This window comes from Nyctereutes procyonoides, unplaced genomic scaffold (assembly GCF_905146905.1).
Source record: "Nyctereutes procyonoides isolate TBG_1078 unplaced genomic scaffold, NYPRO_anot_genome, whole genome shotgun sequence".
NCBI lineage: Eukaryota > Metazoa > Chordata > Mammalia > Carnivora > Canidae > Nyctereutes > Nyctereutes procyonoides.
In genome coordinates, this window is record NW_026575131.1 from 32,159,474 (window position 1) to 32,180,418 (window position 20,945).

The 20,945-nt window shown below is 47.8% G+C and overlaps 2 protein-coding genes across 5 annotated transcripts in view; one reads left to right on the top strand and one right to left on the bottom strand.

The window, feature by feature from the left end:
- The window catches only part of LOC129522047 (uncharacterized), a 62,515-nt gene that overhangs the window by 28,624 nt on the left and 12,946 nt on the right, over positions 1-20,945 (bottom strand). The window lies entirely within an intron of this gene.
- FAM107A (family with sequence similarity 107 member A) overlaps positions 1-20,945 on the top strand; it is a 56,163-nt gene that overhangs the window by 22,770 nt on the left and 12,448 nt on the right. The window contains exon 2 of one of the 3 annotated variants that reach the window (XM_055344126.1): positions 10,522-10,585. In XM_055344126.1, coding sequence (XP_055200101.1) covers positions 10,522-10,585 — 64 coding nt within the window. Of the gene's footprint in view, positions 1-10,521; positions 10,586-13,430; positions 13,521-20,806; positions 20,939-20,945 lie in introns of those variants that run through there. The other 2 variants (XM_055344127.1, XM_055344128.1) reach the window with 2 other exon arrangements.

The following is a 20,945-nucleotide window of genomic DNA, read 5'->3' on the forward strand; positions in this document are numbered from 1 at the left end:
CTAATGACATGTAGGAGGATAGTTCTCCACCCAGGTTCCCAGCACTCGTCCAGCACACACAGCCACCAGGTGCTGTGAGCGTTGGCTGCTAACAGCTACATTCTTAGAACTATTAGCTGATGGGAGGTGACTCACCAGAGGTAGATGGGAGGTTGACACCATCTGGTTATCCCTTCCCGTGTCCTACAGCCAATGACCAACTAATGTAGAGGGATAAAAGACCAGTCCTCTTGCCTCAAAGCAGGACAATGTGGTGCCATGTATAGTCATGACCAGACTCCAGCTAAACCCCCATCCTTGTTGAACTTCTACTACCCCATCCTACTTCCCTCCCTTACTCCTTCACAGACTTCCTATGAATGTCCCCCTCAATAAGTCACTTGCACAAAGTCCCCATTTCAGGCTCTCCTAGGAAATCCAAAGACACAAGAGCATCTATGTCTCAGGCCACTGTGAGGATCCGATGAGAGAATGTGCATGAAGTACCAGGCGCGCAGGGTGTGCTCAATAAACCAACATCAGTATCCTCTTCCTCCTCCTCGTTATTACTGTAATTACAGACAGTCCTGGGATCAGAGAGGGCTTCCAAAGTGGACAAGAGTTGGGGGCAGTCTTGATGTGAGGGGATAGTTGCACTTAGACTGGCTAACATAGGTAAGACAGAGTTATCAGCTTTCTTTGCTTCCTAAATTAATATTAACGTTATTTTTCCTATTATAAAAACAATACGAGCTCATTGGCAAAAAATGAATAAATAAACCCCTCAACAATGCAGAGAATGACAAAAATGAATGAATGAATGAATAAAATTTCCCACCACTTGGGTATAATCACTGGAGACATTTTCCCTAACTCCCTTCCAAACATTTCCCACATAAATTCAAATAATATACATATGTGGACACGCATATACACATATATACATGCAAACATGTAATTAATATATGTAACATATGTATATATATAATATGCTATTTATTTCTAGAGGATAATACTATATGCATAATAATATACATATAACTAATTTTGTTACTGATAAAAATGGAATCACAAATACTATTTTGTAACCTGGTTTTTTTCCACTTGATTTTCATATGCAGATAGTGGGCATCTCCCATGTTAATAAACGCGAGTCTACAGCATCAGTTTTAGCCAAAGATTGTTACCTTTTATGGCAATAACACAGCTTATTTAATCAATCCTCTACCTCTAGACACTTACTTTATTGTCAGTTTTTTTTACTATTATAAACAGGGCTGGTTAATGCAAATCCTTGAGCGTGTATCTTCGTGCATATGTTCAGTTGTTTCCTGAAAACAAATTCCTAGAAGTAGAAGAGTATGGATATCGGAACGCACACATTTCCCTGCAGGATGGCTGGACTATCCTCACTCCCTCCAGGAGTACTGGAGTGTACGTTTCCCCACACAAAGTATCCAGCAGTCTCCAATACTAGATATCATTTTTGTTTTAATTTTTGCCAATCTGATAGGTGAAAAATAATACTGCGTTGTTGCTTCAGTGTGCATTTCTTTGGCTGCTGGGGAGGCCAAGCATCTTTTCTTACACTTGTGGGCTGTTTGGATTTCGCCTGCTGAGAATTGCTATTGTCCAGTCCTTGGCAAGGCCCTGCTGGGTGTCTTTTCTCCTCTCCTTTCCCCACCCAGATCCACAGGTTCAGTTCATAAGCAGCAAAGCCCTGCTTCCTACAGGACTGGTACACTGGGAAGGCAGAGTTTTTGCCCTCAGGCTCCAACAGCCAGCCAGAGCTGGGATTAGGAGGGGTTCAGTCATCTGACTCCAGGGTACCCTCTCACCAAGCCCCCTCTCCTGCCCTTATCCATGTCCCTACACAATGGAGACCTTAGAAGCCAGATCAGCTTAAAGGAAAAATTTCTCCAAAATTCCAAACCTACCCAGCAAATACATTCCAGGGGCGATTATTAGCATGGTTTGAGGAGTCTTGTCAGAAGAACCTACTAGAACATTCCTTTAAAGTCCAGCACTCTCAAGAGATTTGAAATGAGATTTTATATATGACAAGATCTATCACAGTTGAAAATACCCCAACCATTGCCCCAGCGACACCATAGGTAAGAATTTTCACTCCAGCAGACCCACTTACCCATGTACAAAAGGCACATGTAAAGTGCTCATGGAGGGCAGCCCTGGTGGCGCAGCGGTTTGGTGCCATCTGCAGCCTGGGGCGTGATCCTGGAGACCCGGATTGAGTCCCACATCGGGCTCCCTGCATGGAGCCTGCTTCTCCCTCTGCCTGTGTCTCTGCCCCTCTCTCTGTGTGTCTATGAATAAATAAATAAAATCTTTAAAAAATAAAAAAATAAAGTGCTCATGGAAACATCGCTCACAATAGCAAAATACATGCTAACGACCTAAATGCCTGTCAGTAAGGACCTGCAAAATAACTTACCAATGACATTTACGAGGAAATATCATGCAGACAGTAAAATAATTGCACGCACGGAAAGACACCCTTGAGGTATCATAAAGTGACAAAAGCGAGTTCTAGAAGAGTACATTTAGTGTGATCCCTTTTGCACTTTTCAAAGGGATAGATTAGAATTGTTCCAGATGTTTATGAGAGTGGAACCAATTCCTGGGTGGTCACATGAGAAACTGCTCACAACAGTTTCATCTAGGAGGGGGCTGGGGAGTCAAAGTGTTGGGAGATTTTTAGGTCCCATTTTATACCCACCTGCCTTATTTAAATTATTAGCATGAATATGCTTTACCATTATATAATGAAAAACCTTTAAAGTTTAAAAGTGAGCCTATGACCAATCATTGTGACAATAGTCTATTGACAAGCTTACTGTCAAATATGTGCCAGGCAGTCTGCATTCTCTCATTTAATCTTTTTTTTTTTTTTTTAAGATTTAAATAAAAAGAGAGACACAGAGAGGCAGAGACACAGGCGAAGCAGGACTCAATCCCAGGACCACAATCCAAGCCAAGGCAGATGCCCAGCCACTGAGCCACCCAGGTGTTCCTCTCTCATTTAGTCTTAAAACAAGCCCTAATCTGATACCCAGTTTATGCATGAGGAAACTGAGTCTTCAGTTAAGAGGTTTGTTAGGCCACATCTGATTATAAAGCCCTGGCTCTTGCTGCAGAGCGCGGTTCTGTGTCTGGGCTTTGTCAGGCCTGCTATGAGTGAGTCCCTCCTGATGGGCTGGCTGGTTTCCTACTGGGGTGGCTGCTCTGTCACCTGCACCTGTACCCTGCAGTTTCTCTCCTCGTGACCTGACGCTTTAAAGTTGGCGCTGTAAATTAATTAAAATTAAATAAGACTAAGATTCCAGTTCCACAGAAGCACTAGCTGCATTTCAAGGGCTGAATAGCCACATGTAGCTAGCGGCTACCATATTGTCAGCACAGATATGAAACATTTCCATCATTGCAGAACATTCTGTTGCATACAACTGCTTTATCATAGCATTAAAGCCAGGCAGACTTGGGCTCACCCTGCTCTTCTACTTACTAATGGATATGCTGAGCTAGTTATTGAACCTCTCCGAGCCTCAGCGTTCTCATCTGTAAAATGTAACTACCTCACTGGGCTGTTGCAGGGATTACTTGCAATCATGCCTATTACATGGTTAGCCCAACGCCTGTCACATTGGGTAACAAGGAGGGTAGGACTCTGCAGTCAGACAGTTTTGTGGCCTGAGGCATGTCACCTCACTGCTCTGGGCCCCAGCCTCATGAGGTGAATGGCATCTACCCTGAAAGAGTGCTGTGAGCATGAGAGCATATGTTTGGTGCTCAGGGAGGGTCAAGTATCTTTTCCTCTTTCTGAAAGGGGGTTTCCCTGTCAGACAAACCATTCTGATAAAACCCAGAAGGCCGATGTACCAACAAGAGAGGGTTCAACCTCCAAAATAAAATGATCATGGGATGCTGTTTGTCACCCATCATATTGGGGGAAGGAAGAAATGGTTTAACTTTTTTTTTTAAAGATTTTATTTATTTACTCATGAGAGACCCAGAGAGAGAGGCAGAGAGAGAAGCAGGCTCCATGCAGGGAGCCCAATGTGGGACTCGATCCCAGGACTCTAGGATCACACCCTGGGCTGAAGGGAGGTGCTAAACCACTGAGCCACCCAGGCGTCCCAAATGGTTTGACATTTTATTGAAGAATAACATACATACAGAAAAATGCACCTGTCACAAGCATGCCACTCAATGAATTTTGAGAAACTGAAAATATTTGTGTAGCCACTACTGAGATCGAAAAACCAGAACATCAATAGCTTCCCAAAAGCCCCCTCATGTCCCTTCCCATCCACTATCACCCTTCACAAAAGTAACCACTATCCTGACTTGTAATACCATAGACTCATTTTCAGTAGACAAACCCAAAGATTCTTAACACCCAGAGTTAGAAAGGGTGTAGACAATCCAGTAATCTGAGACACTGGTGGTGGGCGTGTGAAATGGTACAGCCATTCTGGAGGGTAATTTGGTAGCATCTGCTAAAATGTAGCATTGGCCCGGCATTTCCACTTCACAGTGTCTGCCCTAGAGAAACGCCCACATCCCTGCACAGAGAGGCAAGCACATGGATGCTTGCGGCAGGATTGTTTGTTAATAGCGGCATATTGGAAACAACCTCCATGCCCCACTAAAAGGGATTGGTTGGGGGGAAAAAATGATGGGCATCACACTATATTTTACACTGCAGTAGATCAAAATAGTGAAGAGGATCTACATGTATCGCATAGAAATTTCTAGAAGACATATTATAGAATTTTAAACAGCAAACTGCAGAAAAATGACCCAAACATACACACACAGCATCCACAGCAGTGATAACTCTGGGGAAGGGGTGAGATGGGGTTGCGAGGGGACAGTAAGGAGGAATGTTACTCTTAAGTTTATATGCACTTAGGTTGTTCCAAACGTTTAAAGCAGCGGATTTACATATACGTGTATTACGTGTGTGAAATACTTTATGAGCTTTCAAGGATAATTAAACAGCCCAGCCACCAAGTCCAGGCAAGGAAAGGAAGGCTGCCCCTCTGGCTCCTGGCCCTGGGCCCCAGCTTGGGTTGCGGGAGGGCAGAGTTCCCGCATCTGAGGCCTGAGGGGCTGAAATGAACGGAGCAGCCAGGGCCCTGAGACCGGAGCGCGGGGCCTTCCTCGGGTGGAAGATGGTGCCCTGGCCACCGCGCTCGCCGCGAACCCAACGCCAGGGTGATGTAAGTGGACCGCTGCCAAGGAGCCGGTCTTGGGGTTTGACGCCCTCCCAACAGCGCCCAGCACTTTAAGAGAAGGATGGGGCAGCCTGGGTGGCCCAGAGGTTTAGCGCTGCCTTCAGCCCAGAGCCTGATCCTGGAGTCCCGGGTTCGAGTCCCATGTCAGGCTCCCTGCATGGAGCCTGCTTCTCCCTCTGCCTGGGTCTCTGCCCCTCTCCACCCCCGCTCATGAATAAATAAATAAAATCTTTTAAAAAAATAAATAAAAGACTTTATTTTAAAAAAATAATGTAAAAAATGAAGGATGGCCGGGTTTGATTCTCTCCGTCCCTGGGGATGGAGGACAGGGAGGTGGCAGGTGTCGCCGCCACAACAGGGTGGCTCTGTGAGAGTGAGGCGCTAAGACGGACGCTCACAGACAGTCCTGTTAACCCGGTGGCTGTGTGCTCAGGAGTGGGGAACAGAACATGAGGGGCAGCAGCCAAGGGTCCACATTGAAAATATTCCACCTTCAAGAATTAGCTTTGCAGGGGCCTTGGGTGGCTCAGTGGGCTAAGCGTCTGCCTTCAGCTCAGGCTGGGGTCCTGGAGTCCTGGGATCGAGCCCCACCTTGCTGCTGCTTTAGGCTCCCTGCTCAGCAGAGAGTCTGCGTCTCCCACCCTCTGCCCTTGCCCCTGCTCCTGTTCTCTCTGCCTCACTCACTCTCTTTCTCAAAATTTTTTTTAAAAAATTTAGCTTTGCAGGGAGGCTGGCCCAGCTGACTCCCTTAGAGTCAGGCTCCTTAGTGTTTCTAAGAGAGAAGAGCTCCTTAATGTTTCTGAGCCTCAGCTTCCTCCTCTGTAAAATGGGGTGCAGGCTCTTGCCACCACACACACACACACACACACACACACACTTGATCTGTGACTGTGGCAAAGACCACAGACTCCCGAGTCAGACTGCTCCAGTCCAACCGCAGAGCTGCTGCTCACAGCTGTGTATCCTAACCTGCTTAGGGCCACAGCTTCCTTTCTCATCGATAAAACAAGAGCCCTGCTCTCCCCTGAGTTCAGAGGACTTATCATGCAGCTTAAGTGCAACCATATTGGGAGGGTCTTACCACAGCCTTCAGCTCTAGGACGTGTTCAGTACACATTTGCAACAATGATTAAACTGGTTTTTCTGTACTACGCACCTATCAAGGTGCCAAGAACCAAGCTAGGCATTGAACACAGAGGCCTGAATAAGTCACGGGGCCCGAGCTCAGGGTGCTTACAGTGTAATGATGTGGAGTGGGGGAATAAATGAGGACACCCAGAGACACGCCTCCCTCTGATGCCCTCCAGGTTACAAGGACAAATGCTCTCAGGTCCTATCCTCATCTCTTCCAAGGTCAGAATTCAGGCCCATCTATATTCATCTAAGACATAATTTTGCTAATACTTCCTTCCTCTCCCCCACCAGTCCAAAGGATTGTACACAAAAGTGACCTCAACGTGTTTTTTTAATCTATATTACGAAGATATCAAAAGCATAGCACATAAACTGATACAATCACTGTTGACAGTATCTACTAGATATCTTATGACCCACAATTCCACTGTTTCCAACAGAAACAAGCACTGTGTTTACCCAAAAGTTCACAGAAAGTTGTTCACAGCATCTTTATTAGCCATAGAGTAAACTGGAAACCACACAAATGTCCATCCACACATCAACTGCTCATACAGGCAAGAGCATCAACAAATCTCAAGCATACCATTGAGTAAAAGAAGTCAGGCCCCAATGAGTAAATTTTATGCTTCCATTCATATGAAGTTCTAGAACAAGAGAAACAAATCTATGGTGCTACTGGTTAGAATTCATGCTTACTCTGGGAAGCAGTGGCCATTGACTGAGAAGGAGTACAAGGGAACCTTCTGGGGTGCAGGGGATATTTTATATCTTGACCTTGGAGGTTGTTGTATGGAGAAGCACATAGGTAAAACTTTGCTGAGCCACATACTTGAAATCAGTCCATTTTATATGTATGAGTGCTATACTTCAATTTTTTAAATGTTTGCAAGCAAACAAAGCAAAATCCCTTCAGTGTAGCTTGGTTCATGCATCCTGTGAAGAAGACTAAAATGGATATGTGATGGGTCGGTCCATAGCCTTGACACTTCACAAATACAGGCATCAGCCTCCAGGGGAAGCAGCAAAGCAAAGTGGAGAAGAAGAATCTTTGTGGGATAGGCTCATTGTGGGATAGGCTCATTGAAGGTCACCAAGGACCAACCCCAAAAAACTTTCTCAATAATCGGGGCATGAAAAAGAGGCAGGTGGTGGCCACAGTAAGGTCAGGAGAAATGCAAATGCAAACACACTGGGTTGTGCTCAGCCACAGTTGGGTATGTTGTACCATACACAATAGTATTTCCTCTGGAAATTGTGTGTGTTAACTTTCACTAACCAAAATTATAACTAAGCCAGCATCTTCCGATCCCAAAAGTGCGTGAGCAAATGATAACTGACGTATTTACGAGCAAAGTCTTTGGAAAAGACTATCAAATACCAGTAATGCGTCAGCAAATTCAATTCAGCTTTGCCTTTGCAAGGGGCTGTGTGCACGTGCAGTGTTGTTTTGTTCACCAAACTCCAGTCATTGAAGAGAGAGGGGAATCTGCCTCAATCAGTGAGGTCTTCCTGGACACAGGATGGCCTGATTTTTCCAACAAGTCTTTCTTGCAAAGGGGATTGGTGAGTGTGCAAGGAACAATTCTTTGAACTCTGGCTCTGGGAGCAGCTCCTTATGAAATTCTGGCTTTGTAATGCTAATCTTGCCCTTGGGCACCAGCCCCACTTCCCAAGTCTGTAGGGAGACGTGAGAAGAAGCTCAGATCCCCTTCGAGCCCTCTGGAGCAGGTCCTTTTTCTATGCCCGGAAATTTTCTTACAGGGATGAAGTTACTTGTCTTCTTAATCCCTTTGTCAAAAACCACAAAAGAGGCTTGGCCAAAACCCAAACGCCCGCCCTTTCTACATCCTCTCTGAGTGACAAAGTTCAAAATGGGAGCACCCTAGGGAAATGTCAGCACCCCAGGCCCTTCTATGTACCTGAATAATCCCTGGGCAGACAACAAGGATCCTCCTTCCATTCTGGCCTTGGTTTACTCTCTCTGGAACTGCCTGCCTTCCCCATATAGCTCAGAGCTCCCTGTGTGGGTACAAGCACTCATTCCCTAATTCACTGCATTCCTTCTTTCAACAAATCATTACGGGACATCCGAGCCATGCCCAGTTCTGAAGTAGGCCCTGGGGAGACAGCTGTGAACCCAGTCCTCCCCACGCAAGACTCATACAGTCTGACGGAGGAAATGGGACTCAAATAATTATAACTCAGTGGTGAAGAGTCATATAAGGGAAATCTGCAGTGCAGGAGCACATGATTGAGGGAGACCTCCTTGGGGAAGTGGCATTTCAGCTGGGACTTAACTGATAAGCAGTAGAAGCCAGGCAGAGCTGGGGAATATGCATGGGTCCAGGGAACAGCTTGTGAAAAGCAGGAGGTGAGAAACAGCACAGCTTTCAGGAACCCAAGCAGAACTCTTAGTGGCTGGAGTGTGAGGTGTGAAGGAAGGTAGCCCTGTTTCCTGCTGACCTTCCCTGCATCCCTTCCACTCCAGCCACCCTGGCAGCCTTGCTCTTCCCTTAACCTTCTGGTACACTCAGCCTCAGGACCTTTGCTCTATTCCCTCTGTTTGCAACACTCTTGCCCAAAACATCTGTCTGGCTAGCTCCCCCACTCCCTGCAAGTTTGTGTTCACATCTCACCTTCTCTATGAGACACTCTGGGGAGCCACTAATTACCACATACCGCTCCCACTTACTCCCCTATACCTCTAATTTCCCTCTTTTCCATAGTACCTGTCATCCTTTTGACATACTCTCTAGTTTATTTATTCATTATGCTTATTGTCTAGCTCCCCCCACTAGTGTGCCAGATCCGTAAGGTCAGGGACCTTTGTCTTTTTTCTTCACTAAGGCATCACAAGCCCTTGAACATTTGAAGGAGCAAACAGATGGTATTTAAGAGAGTGGCAGGCAAGGTTTGGATGGTGGAGTCCTTAAAGGCCAGAGGAAGACATGTGAGTTTGACTCCAAGTACAAAGGAAAGGCACCAAAGGGTTTTCAGTTGAGCAGCAGCAGAGTCTGAGTTACATTTTAAAAGCTTGCTCTTGGAGACATAGGAGAGTGGTGCCTGGGCTAGGGTTGGGGCATTGGAAGAAATGACTGGATGGATGGAGAAGATGCCAGGAAGTGGACTCATCATGCCTTGGTGACTGGGGACTGTGGGCCTGTGGGAAGATAAGGCAAAGCAGACCTCCAGGCTCCTGTCTGAGCCACAGGGCCAGAATGGAGTCACTTGACAAGATGGGGGGTCAGTGGAGGAACAGGTTAGGGGCTGGAGTGATCAATAGTTCTGTTTGGGCTATGGTGAGACTATGGTGTTTAGACTTTCAAGTGGACACGTCAAGTAGCCTGTTGGCTAAAGTTTAAGCTTGGAGTGAAAGTCTAGATTGGAGATAGGCATTTGGGGATCACTGGCTTAGAGTTGTTTTTAAAGTCATGAATGTGTAGAGAGAGAAGAGAAGATGTCTAAGACCTGACCTTGAAGACCAAACCCAGGAGCCTTCTGAGTTGGCCCTTGAAGGATGAGGAGTTTGCCAGGAAGGTAAGGTGAAGGTACTCTGGGTAGAAGCACGGATAAGACCTCAGCATAAAAGAATGTGGATCCCAGTATTCTTTGAAACTGTCAAGGTCATCAAAAACAAAGAAAATCTGAAAAACTATTACAGTCCAGAGGAGCCCAAGGAGACCTAACAACTAAATGTAACCTGGTAGCTTGGATGGGATCCTGGAACAGGAAATGGACATTAGGTAAAAACTAAGGAAATCTGAATAAGGTATGGATTTGGTTAGTAATAACGTGTCAATATTAGCTCTTTAATTATAACATATGTGCCATACCTGTACATCTACACACATAGAAGATACTAACAGAAAAACTGGATACAGAGTATAAGGAACTCTCTGTACTATCTTCTCAATTTTTCTCTAAATCTAAATCTGTTCTAAAAAGGTTTATTTTTTTTAAAAAGCATGTCTCATGAATGGCCCCCCAACATGCACATTCCAAGGACTATAGTAATTTGTTTCTCTGGAGAGGACTTTGACCTGGATCAGTCCCTCCTGTGGGAACTTGGAGACACTATATTTCTCCGCTCCTCTCTTGCCAACGAACAAAGGATCCTCACCTCCACCTACTTTCTTTCTGTTCACAGAAAGAATACTCTCCTCAGGCTATATTTCATAATGAAAATGAGAAGCAGAGACTAAATGGCTCAGGTAAGTCAGACTCACCTAGAATTCCTCAGGGGTGTGACCAGAGTTAATCCTTTTTGAATGCTCGGTAAAAGCATATTTCTTAGTCACAATTTTCCTGAACCCCCCACCTTGTTCAATAGCTAGCTTTGTTTCGCCCCTGCAGAAAAAGCTTTGGCATCATCTGAGTTCCAATTTCAGCTCCATTACTAACTAGTTATGTGACTGTGGGCAAGTTACTTGAAACTTATCTCTAAAAGGGGTTATAACCAGGGGCATCTGGGTGGCTCAGTGGTTGAGCATCTGTCTTTGGTTCAGGTTGTGATCCCAGGGTCCTGGGATCAAGTCCCACATCGGGCTCCCCATAGGGAGCCTGCTTCTCCCTCTGCCTATGTCCCTGCTTCTCTATGTCTCTCATGAATAAATAAAATCTTTTTAAAAGTTAAATAAAAAATAAAAGGGGCATAACCATACTTGATCAAAGAGTAGATTGACTGAGATGAATAATAAATTGTATATAATTTCATCCTCTAAAGAATGGATCTAAAATAGTCAATGCCAAATGTCTGTAATCGTGCCTGGCACTCATAGTGGTTGGCTGTTGATGAGATATGTGTCAGTCTGACCAATCAGTGATGTCCCCAAAGATCAAAGTGTGTCACTTGGGTCCTTGGGATCCTGGGTGGTGACTGAAGAGCAGAGAAGTACAGGAAGCAGAAGCTGGGCCTGGGAAGTGGCAAAGGAAAGCTAGAGAGGATTTGGCTGGCATTTGGCCTGGGGACACCAAGGCTGGAGAGGACACAGAGGTGCAGGGAGACAGTACTGTGTGGCTGAGGCTCCAACAGCCAGCTCAAGATTCCCTGGCCCACACAGGCTCAGCCTTGAACAGAGGCCATCCAGTACCCTGGACAGCTCTGGGGGTCTATAGATTTCAGGGACACTAGTTTTATGGGTAGAGACTGGATTAAGTTTTGGTTCCTCCAACTACCTGTGTGAGCATGAGCAAGCCACCTCACCTCCCTTAGTCTCAATGACTTCATCTCTCAACTGGAGATAATACTTCCCCTTCAGTGCTTTTGTGAAGAGTAAGTGAGATAACAGAGGGACAGTAGAGTAGTCCATGTCTGAGGTCAGAACCTGAGTTTGTGTCCCCACTCCACACTGTGTGATCCCAGATAAACTGCTGAACCTCTCTGAGCCTCAGTTTCCTCATCTGCAAAATTGGAAGACTAATAGACACTAATTCATAGGGTTATGAAGATGAAAGAGGACATTAGTTTTTATATTAGAAGAAACTTAGCATGGCATCAGACAGCAGAGTAGATAATCAAAACTGTCAGTTTCTTATATATCGCAAATCTGCCTGATTGACTTTGCTCCTCCATCCTTAGACTCTTTTGGCTGGTCCTCTCATCTGGCTATTTAAGGGATTGTACAAATTGGGAGACATCAATCTTTTTTTTTTAATAGTTTTAAATCTGTAGCTTTTTCTTTTTTTAAGATTTTATTTATTTATTCATGAGAGACACAGAGAGAAAGAGAGGCAGAGACACAGGCAGAGGGAGAAGCAGGCTCCATGTAGGGAGCCCGACATGGGACTCGATCCTGGGTCTCTAGGATCACACCCTGGGCTGAAGGCAGCGCTAAACCATTGAGCCACCCGGGCTGCCGGGGAGACATCAACCTTGTGGAGTCTCACCCCAACTGTCCTCCTACAGTAACACCCCCTACTTCTCAGGGCCACTCCCCAGGACACTTTTTTAAATAACAATATATAGCGTTTGTTCTGTGCTAGCCACTGTTCTAAGATTATATATAATACCTATAATCATATATATGTAGAATCATATAATCATTATATATATATACATATATATACATAAAAAGATAATGAACATGTAGGGTGGCTCAGTGGTTGAGCATCTGCCTTTGGCTCAGGTCATGGTCCCCAGGTCCTAGGATCAAGTCCTGCATGGGTCTCCCCACATGGAGCCTGCTTCTCCCTCTGCCTATGTCTCTGCCTCTCTGTGTGTCTTTCATGAATAAAAAAATCTTTTTAAAAAAAGTATATGGGGATCCCTGGGTGGCGCAGCGGTTTGGCGCCTGCCTTTGGCCCCAGGCTGCGATCCTGGAGACCCGGGATCGAATCCCACGTCGGGCTCCCGGTGCATGGAGCCTGCTTCTCCCTCTGCCTGTGTCTCTGCCTCTGTGTGTGTGTGTGTGTGTGTGTGTGTGTGTGTGTGTGACTATCATAAATAAATTTTTTAAAAAGTATATGTAAAATGTGTATATATATATTCATAAATATAAATATGTACACACACACATATATAAAATCAGTTACCCTCATAACCCTGTGAGATAAGTACTGTGGTTATTCCCATTTTACAGATGAAAAGACTGTGGCTCTGTGAGGTTAGGTGATTAAATCGCGGGGTCACATCCCTATTAACTGGTGGCCCTGGGGCGCGATGCCAGGGATGCCGCTCCAGAATCCCACACCTGCTCGTAGTATTCAAGGAAGCCAGTGGCCAGGGAAATGGAGAAGAGTGGGGAGTGGTGGGGTGGGTGGGAGACCAAGGCTAAAAGCCAGGACATCGGGCTCTCCCTGGGCTCCAGAGGAGTCCTGCCCCTGCCCCTGCCCCTGCCCGCGCCCTCCCGGCTGCTCTGCGCGCAGAGCACCCCTGCCCGCGCCCTGCCCGCGGTCCCTCCTCGCGGCCCAGCTCAGCTCCAGCTCAGCTCCAGCTCAGCTCCCGCCGCGGTGGTAACTCGATCCGCAGCTGGGTTCGGGCCTCGATTGGCGTCACCCCGCGGAGGCGCCGGCCCCGCAGGACTCTCCTCCGGCCGCAGTGCCGGCTCCGCAGGCGGGCGCACGGGCGCATGGCGCAGAGGCTGGGCGAGCGGACTCGGGGCCCCGCCGAGGCCTCGGGTCTCTACCGGGCCGTGCTGCTCCGGTCCGGTAAGTGAGGCCAAGTCCCGGCCCGCACCCCGTGGAGAGCGTGGAGAGGGCAGCGCGGGCTCCCTGCGCCCTGCGCCCAGCCCGCCGGGCACCTCGGTCCTCCTTCATTGCTCTGCTTTCCTCCCTTCCTTCATTCTTTTAAACTACCTTTTCCTTTCATTCCTTCTTTCCCTCCTACATTCTTTTTTGGGGGGGACCCACCCTTATATTGCTTTATTCCAGTGTGCAAGTGCGCCCCCCCCCCCAAGACACACACATAGGCACCCACTCGGTGTCCTAACTATGAAAGCCCGGCAGCTTCCATCCCCCATCCCCTGGCGGGGTCTGAAGCCCATGAAGGCGCTTGTAAGGAGGGTGGGAAATGGGTAACCCTGCCGGGGCCGCAGTGGGGGGGGGGGGGGTGGCCCGCCTGGGGTTGCATCAGCCGCCGGGAGGCAGGAGAGCGAGCTGCAGGGAGAGAGCTATCCGTACGCAGGTAAAGAGAAAAAGATTTACAAGGAAACACACAATGCTTAATTTTCAAGGGTGAGAGTTGGATAACACTGTTGGTTTTTTCTCTCCCTTCTCTGTCTTTTTGTTTACTTTTTGCGGTAAGCTCTTAGCACTTTTCTGCTCTGGACAATGAGTTTTTTTTTTTTTTTTTTTTTTTTTTACTTGGAAAACGAGACAAACATGGTCTTTAGTCGGTGTAAAGATAATTTGGAATACCAGACATGTAGAAAGAAGAAAAGGAATGCCCGCAGTAAGCATTTGAGGAGTTTCCCCTCCAGACTTTATGCTTGGAAAGAGAAGTTTGGGGAAGGTGAAACTCTGCCTCTGGCCAGCGTGGACCCTGCCAGTCGGGGTGCTACGGGATTAGAAAGTGTCACAGGGGACTCGGGCTCACCTGGGCTCATTATCTGCCCGCCTGCCGCGGGCAAGGAGCCCACCTGACCCAGTGGTCCAGCCTGCAGAGGGGAGTCACTGGCTGTACATCTGCCCCAGGGGTGCCTGCCCTGCCAACCCTCCCCCCCCCACCCCCACCCACTCCCCACCTCCACCAGCAAGACCTCAGCACCTCAGTTCTGAGACTACCTCTCGACTTAGTCTGGCTCTGCCCTGGGGAGATCCCCACGCAGGGCTACTGCTTTGGAACATTGAAACAACGGTTCTCTTAAGTCCCAAAGCGAGAACTGGCCAAGACTTGAGGATTGGCGGCGCCTTCCTGGGGGAGGGTCTTGAATCTGGCTGCACTGGGGCAGGCAGAAAGGGAGCAGCTCCATAATTAGATGAATCCGATTTCAAATCCCAGCTCCAGTGATTTCCCACAAGGCAATCCTCCTAAGTGTTCCCACCCAGTTCCTATCTTCTCACAAAGGTGGCGGGGGCAGAGGGGGGGCTATCTAATCTGCAGACCCTGTGTTCCCTCTAACCTGGAGCTGCAGCCATGAGCCTCATTCAAAACGCAACATTTTTCACTGGCAACCTATTCAGAATAGCAGACAGATCAGAGTCTTTCCAGGGGCCACATGCTGTACCACTAAGAGCTACAAGCCAGGGAGGGAGCAAGGAGTTTGGGGCCCCCAAATGTCCCCTCTGGGAGCATTTACTTTGTGCTAGGCACTGCTAGCTCATTCAGTCTCAAGAACCCTACAAGGTCACTGCTGATTGTCATCCTCATTTAACAGAGGAGACTGAGTTGGAAAGAGCTTCGCAGCTTGCCCATGCTCCTGCTAAGAGAATGCTTCTATCCCACAATGAGGTAGAAAACACATGCAGACTAAGGCCCATCTATGCCAAAGTCTGCACATCTCCTGAGGCTAGTAATAATAATGGCAAATAATATTAATCACTTATTGCCACTCACTTTGCCAAATGCTGTACATCTGTCATCTCATCAATGTAATTCATGTATTCCTTCAACTAGTATTTATTAATCACTATTATGCACTACCCCATGCGAGGCATGTGGATGTACTCATAACAGATATGTCCCCTCTCAAGGAAGGAAGTAGTATTAACCCTTATTTTACACATGAGAATATTTAGGCTGGGAAGATAACATGACTTGTCTAAAGTCACACATCCCATCAGGGGTGGAGCTGAGTTTTAAATCCAGGGCCTCTAGAAGCACTACTCTGGTTGTCTCACACATGGAAAGCAAGAAGAGTCAGGGATCCAACTGGTCCATTTAGTGAAGAGGCAAGAGCCCTCCTCCTTTAGAAGCTTCCAAGGATGGGGTTATGGAGTCAAACCCAAGATGGTAGCCATCCATCTTCATTTACAGTATTCTCAAGTCATGTACAAAGACAATACTTCTAGAAAATTTTTCATCAAAAATTATTTTTAAATAACTTTTTAATATTAAAGTATTGTATGTTCACCGTGAATATTTTGGGAAATCGAGAATAAAGAAGGGGAAGCCTTACCCACAATCCCACTAACCATAAGCAACTGCTGGTAACATTGGGGGTGTCTCCTAACCATAGTCTTTGCTGTTCAGAGCTTGTATGTGTGGTTGTGTTTGTTTTACATCACTGAGGCTGTATCAACTCTAATCTTTAATCGCACTTTTTTCACGTGGAGGAAAATTTATATTGCTTTGAAATGGGTTATCAAAATAACATCTACCACTCTGGAGCCCACACTCTGTGACAGGTAATGTGAAGGGCATCCCTTTGTGCTGTGTCTCCTTTCTTCCTCAAAAGAATGTCTGCCCCATATCAGAATGAGGAAATGAGGACTTGAAGGTCACCTAGCCGTCCACCAGTAAGCGAGGAATGGTATCTCCATTGACACCACAGTCCACGCTCTTAACCACTGAGCTGGAAGAGTGGGTCACCTTTGGGAATAACTCACACTTGGCCATACCTGGTAAGCTACGCAGCGCTGTTGTAAAGGCCCACCTGAGGTTCGCACCCTCATCCTCCCTGGAGCTCAGGTCGGTTCCCGGCAGGGAGGGAGGCATCTCTCGGGGCCGCAGGGACAGAGGAACAGCACTCCAGGTGCCTCTCGACATCAGTAACTGTGCTTCTCCCCTGTAGCCAGAGGGACAGCCCTCACCTCCGTCCCTGCCTGCCAGGCACAGTTGCCAGATAAAATTTGAAGGACACCCAGTTAAACTTGAACCTCAAATACACCCACAAAATATTTTAGTGTAAGTATAGCCCAACTACTGTATGGATATGCTTATACTAAAAACTTATTGTTGCTTATCTGAAATTCAAATTAAACTCAGCCTGTACATTTTTATTTGCTACATCTGCCAATCCCATTGCCAGCAATCATGGAAGTTTGATTCACTTGACAAGCTCTGGTCTGCCCAGGTTCCTCATTCTCTTTCTCTACACACACACACACACACACACACACACACACCTACACACACACTCCTCTCCCTATCCCTAGCTCCACTGTCCCTCTTTTGCCTGACTACTGGCTATGAGTGAGTTAAAATGTGCTGGGGATGGGGGGCAGCCCAGGGCCCCTCTGCAGCTAAGAGACGAAATTCACCATGCCCAACCGCAGCTGAGTGGAGAGCCAGCGCTCTGAAACAAAACTTAGTTCTTCCCCACTCCCCACTGGTACCTTCCTGTTTGCACACTTGAAATCCCTCCACCGGGCAAATTCTTCCCGGTTCAAATTTGTTGTAAAGGCAACTCTCATTCCTTTTATAATCTCTCCACAGATCCCATGACAAGTTTTTCTGCCAATACAGTTTCTGCCCCCCTCCATGTCCTTTCAACTGAGCATGTTGGGGGTGGGGAGGAGGTTGGATCCTGAGGTTGTTTTGTGGGTGGCTTCTCAGAAACCTCATTGAGGCCTTGAAAAGGGACCCTGGAGATTTAGACTGAGTACAGGGCCGAGGAGGAAGTTTTGAGTTGCCATGGGAACTTCTTGTCTGAGGTTTGTGCACCCAGATAAGCTGCTCTAGGCGCCTGTGAGCTTGGAGAAAGGGGAGCAAAAATGAAAGGAAAGATATTTTTGGAGGTTGTTTTGTTTTGTTTTTAATGCAAACTGCAGCCCCAGCCCACTACAGATACAGGAAAATCCCCCAGCTCCCTCTCCTGACTGCCTCTCCGGGTCTTCACTAATCGCCCCCCTCCTTTGGGCTCCTCTAAATTCCCAGGAAAAACAGACTTCAAAGGGACGAGAAGGAAGTGTGGGAGGGGTGTGCTCTACCTCTGGGTTCCCCCATAGTTCTTCTGGGGCTGAGCAAGAAATCTGATCTCCCACCCCTGGCATTCCAGAGTCCTTCCTTTAGGGAATGGGAAGGCCTCCCAGGAAAGCTCCACTGCCCAAGGCAGGAGGCAGCAACTAGGTTTGAATTTGGCCATAACCTGGAATAAACTCCTGAAAGGCTCATCTTGCCCAGAAGGCCTCTATTTTCCAATATGCAAAATGGACATGACTGAACCAGATGTGAATCATAACTATCATCGGTTAGAAAAGGTTGCTATTTCTCATATTTTTAATCTTTATTGTTTTCCAAGAGCAAAAAACGATGTATGCCTGGTTTTGTTTTGCTTTTAAACCACAAACATTACAAAAATATTGTGACTAAGGAGAAAGGCCTGTAATTTTATCCTGTAAAATAGTGGTTCTCAAAATCCCAGATACAAACAAATCTCCAGGGGGCTGTGCTAAAAATCCAGATTTGTGGGCCCCTCCCCCTCATAAATTCTAATACAGCAATCCAGGAGCACGGTCCATTGTAATTCCATCTTAACACTTATTTAACAAATGATGGCTAGTAATGACATTTAAGATACATTGATCTAAAACTGACCACTTTTAACAGTCCAGTGTATAGACCTCCAGATTGGTCCTCTATGACCTGTAAGTACTAACTTTTGTATCTTGAAAAAAAAGGGAGGGTAGGAATCACATTATATGTGATTTTTCAGTTTGATTTTTCACCAGACATGTACCAGACATCTTTTTAGGGGAATAAATAGACATACTATTGACCTGGATCCCATTATGGGGTATAGTTTTATTTCTTACTGATGAGGTATGGCTTGGAAGATGTTAACTATTGATCTCATAAACAGTCACACACACAGCAAGATGGTACTATAACAAGCACAGGCGGGTCAATGTCTTTGGTATCTACAAGTCAACAATCGTTATTGAGCACCTTGGTACTGGGACAGGATACTGAGATAAAGTGAGGCCCTAGCCCTCAGCCTGACAGTCTGGTGGGTGAGCTTGATGAGTGTGTACACAGGTTGGGCTGTGAGAAGAGTTTTAATGGAAGAGGTATAAGGATTCCCAACTGCCTGGAGAACATGGCGCCCAACCTTGGGCGGATGCCTGCCCAACTCTCTTTGGCTCTCCATTGCCCTGGGCTGCTATCAGAGTCCTCCAATAAAGAAAATTCAAAGTGGAAATGAAGGTCATTACTGGCATGGGGACTGAGTCTGCTCCTCTGGAGTAAGCTGGATTAGGGGGTTCTGTCTTCTGCAGGTGGCATACAGAAGCTGTCAGTTCCCCAGGATCCCTCCTATTCCCCCACTGCCACAGGTCACCCGGACTGGTTCAGATAAGCCACTGTGGGCCCTGGGAAATGCCCAGAAGAGCCATTTGCACAGCAAGACAATATACGGCAACAAAGAGAAGCTTGACGGGAATTTAGTGGCAGTCTTCCACCACTAGAATTAGTGAAATTAAGCCACAGCAGGACAGGAAGCCTGGGGAGGATACCATTCAAAGGACTTCAAGAAAAGCAGAATTTAGGAAGAAAGAATGAAAAGGAACACCTGTTGTTTCTAGAAAATTGTTTGATACCCAAGAACTTATGACCCCCTAAGTTTAAGTGGTTCCAGAATGGCCAGCTTGGTCAAGGCTCCAAGGCCATGCACAACCTGTCCCTTGCCTCCCTGATCAGGTCCCACGCCCCACCTCCCCCTCATGCCAGCACTCCGGCCCCCGCTGGCCTTCTTCCACCGTATCAAACTCACTCCTACCCTGGGGCCTTTCCACTGGCTCTTCCCACTCCCTGGAATGCTCTCATATGGGAACATGTTGCTGATTCCTTCTTACCACCCAGGCCTCCCTAAAAGGTCACTGCCCTGGCGTCCACCCTTCCTGAGTCAGCCCCTCCCCTTCTCCTCCCCTGTTCTTACTTTAGTCCTGCATTCATTCATCAGAGGTCCAAGTGTCTGGTTTGTCTCCTTATTTTTTGTCTGACTACCCCACGCCCACCCCCGGGAATGTAAGTTGCCCGAGCCCAAAGCTATCGTTTACACCGTAGCTCCGGCACTTGGAACAGTGCCAGGAACACAGTAGGCGCTCAACAAAGGTCACATAAAATACCACGGGCCAAAGAGGGCGCACGTTGTCTTTTTAATGCCCCTGTTCAGGGTTGATATGCGTCCTGGGCTTCTTGGCCTTCGAGGCAGCCACACCCTTCACCGGGAAGGTGGGAAGAGAGCCGAGTTTAACCGGCAGGTGCCAGCTTCCTGGCTAGAGGATTGAGGATTGAGGAGGAGGAGGATAAAGCCAGAAAACATGCCCAAACGTTCGCGTGAACACCGGGTCTGAAATGAGGAAAACGCTCCCAGCACCGGCAAGCACCCAGGCCGGTCTTCGGCGTCCACAGGTGTCCCAGACGGGCAGGACACTCGGTCACACGCCGAGCCGGGGTCCGTGGAGCGCCAGGCGCCGCGTCCTCGCTGGGCCCTGTCCCAGCGGGTTTGGTTGTCCCCGAAGGAACCGTCCTGGCTGCTGAGCGCGGACCCCCTGCCTTCACTAACCCTGTGTCACTCTCTTATCTCCCGACCACCCGTCCACCGGGCTGTTGTCCACAGCTGACAAACCCGGGGATGAAGGCGCAGGGGCGCTGGGCTGCTGCCCGGGGGCTGGTGGGGAGCCCGGCTGGGCTGACTCGAGGGCCCAGAGGGCCCGCTCGGGCCTGGAGCCCGTCAGCTTCCTGCTTCCTCACACTCTCAATGATGCCACTCAAAGTTGAGGGTACAGAGTAATAGGGTGTCTGGGGATCCTGGCCCAGCCGGCTGGCGGCCAGGCTCCCTGGGCAGGCAGGCAGGTGGGGCCGCTCCGGGCCGCACTCCCGCTGACCCTCTGGTCGGAAGCGCGGGAAATGCCTGAGCCTGGCCTCACTCCTCCCCAGTCTGACGAACTAGGTATTTATTTGTGCCGCTCGAGCGTGTGGCTTGGACGCGGTGTTCCGCATTGTGGAAGTGGCCGCGCACCAAGTGAAATATCTGTTACTATGGCAACAGTTCCTTTTTATTGATAGCAGAATAAACAGGAATGCAGAGCCGCCCCGGTGGCTGGCACCCGCCTGCGGCCCGGGGGTTTAGGACCCGCCCTGCAGAGGCGGCCCTTCCCGCTAGTCTGGGACTTCCCAGCGGAGCAGAGCTAGGGACCTGCCACCGCTGCTCCCCGAGTTCCCTTCCCGAAGACGCATCCAAGAAGTAAGAC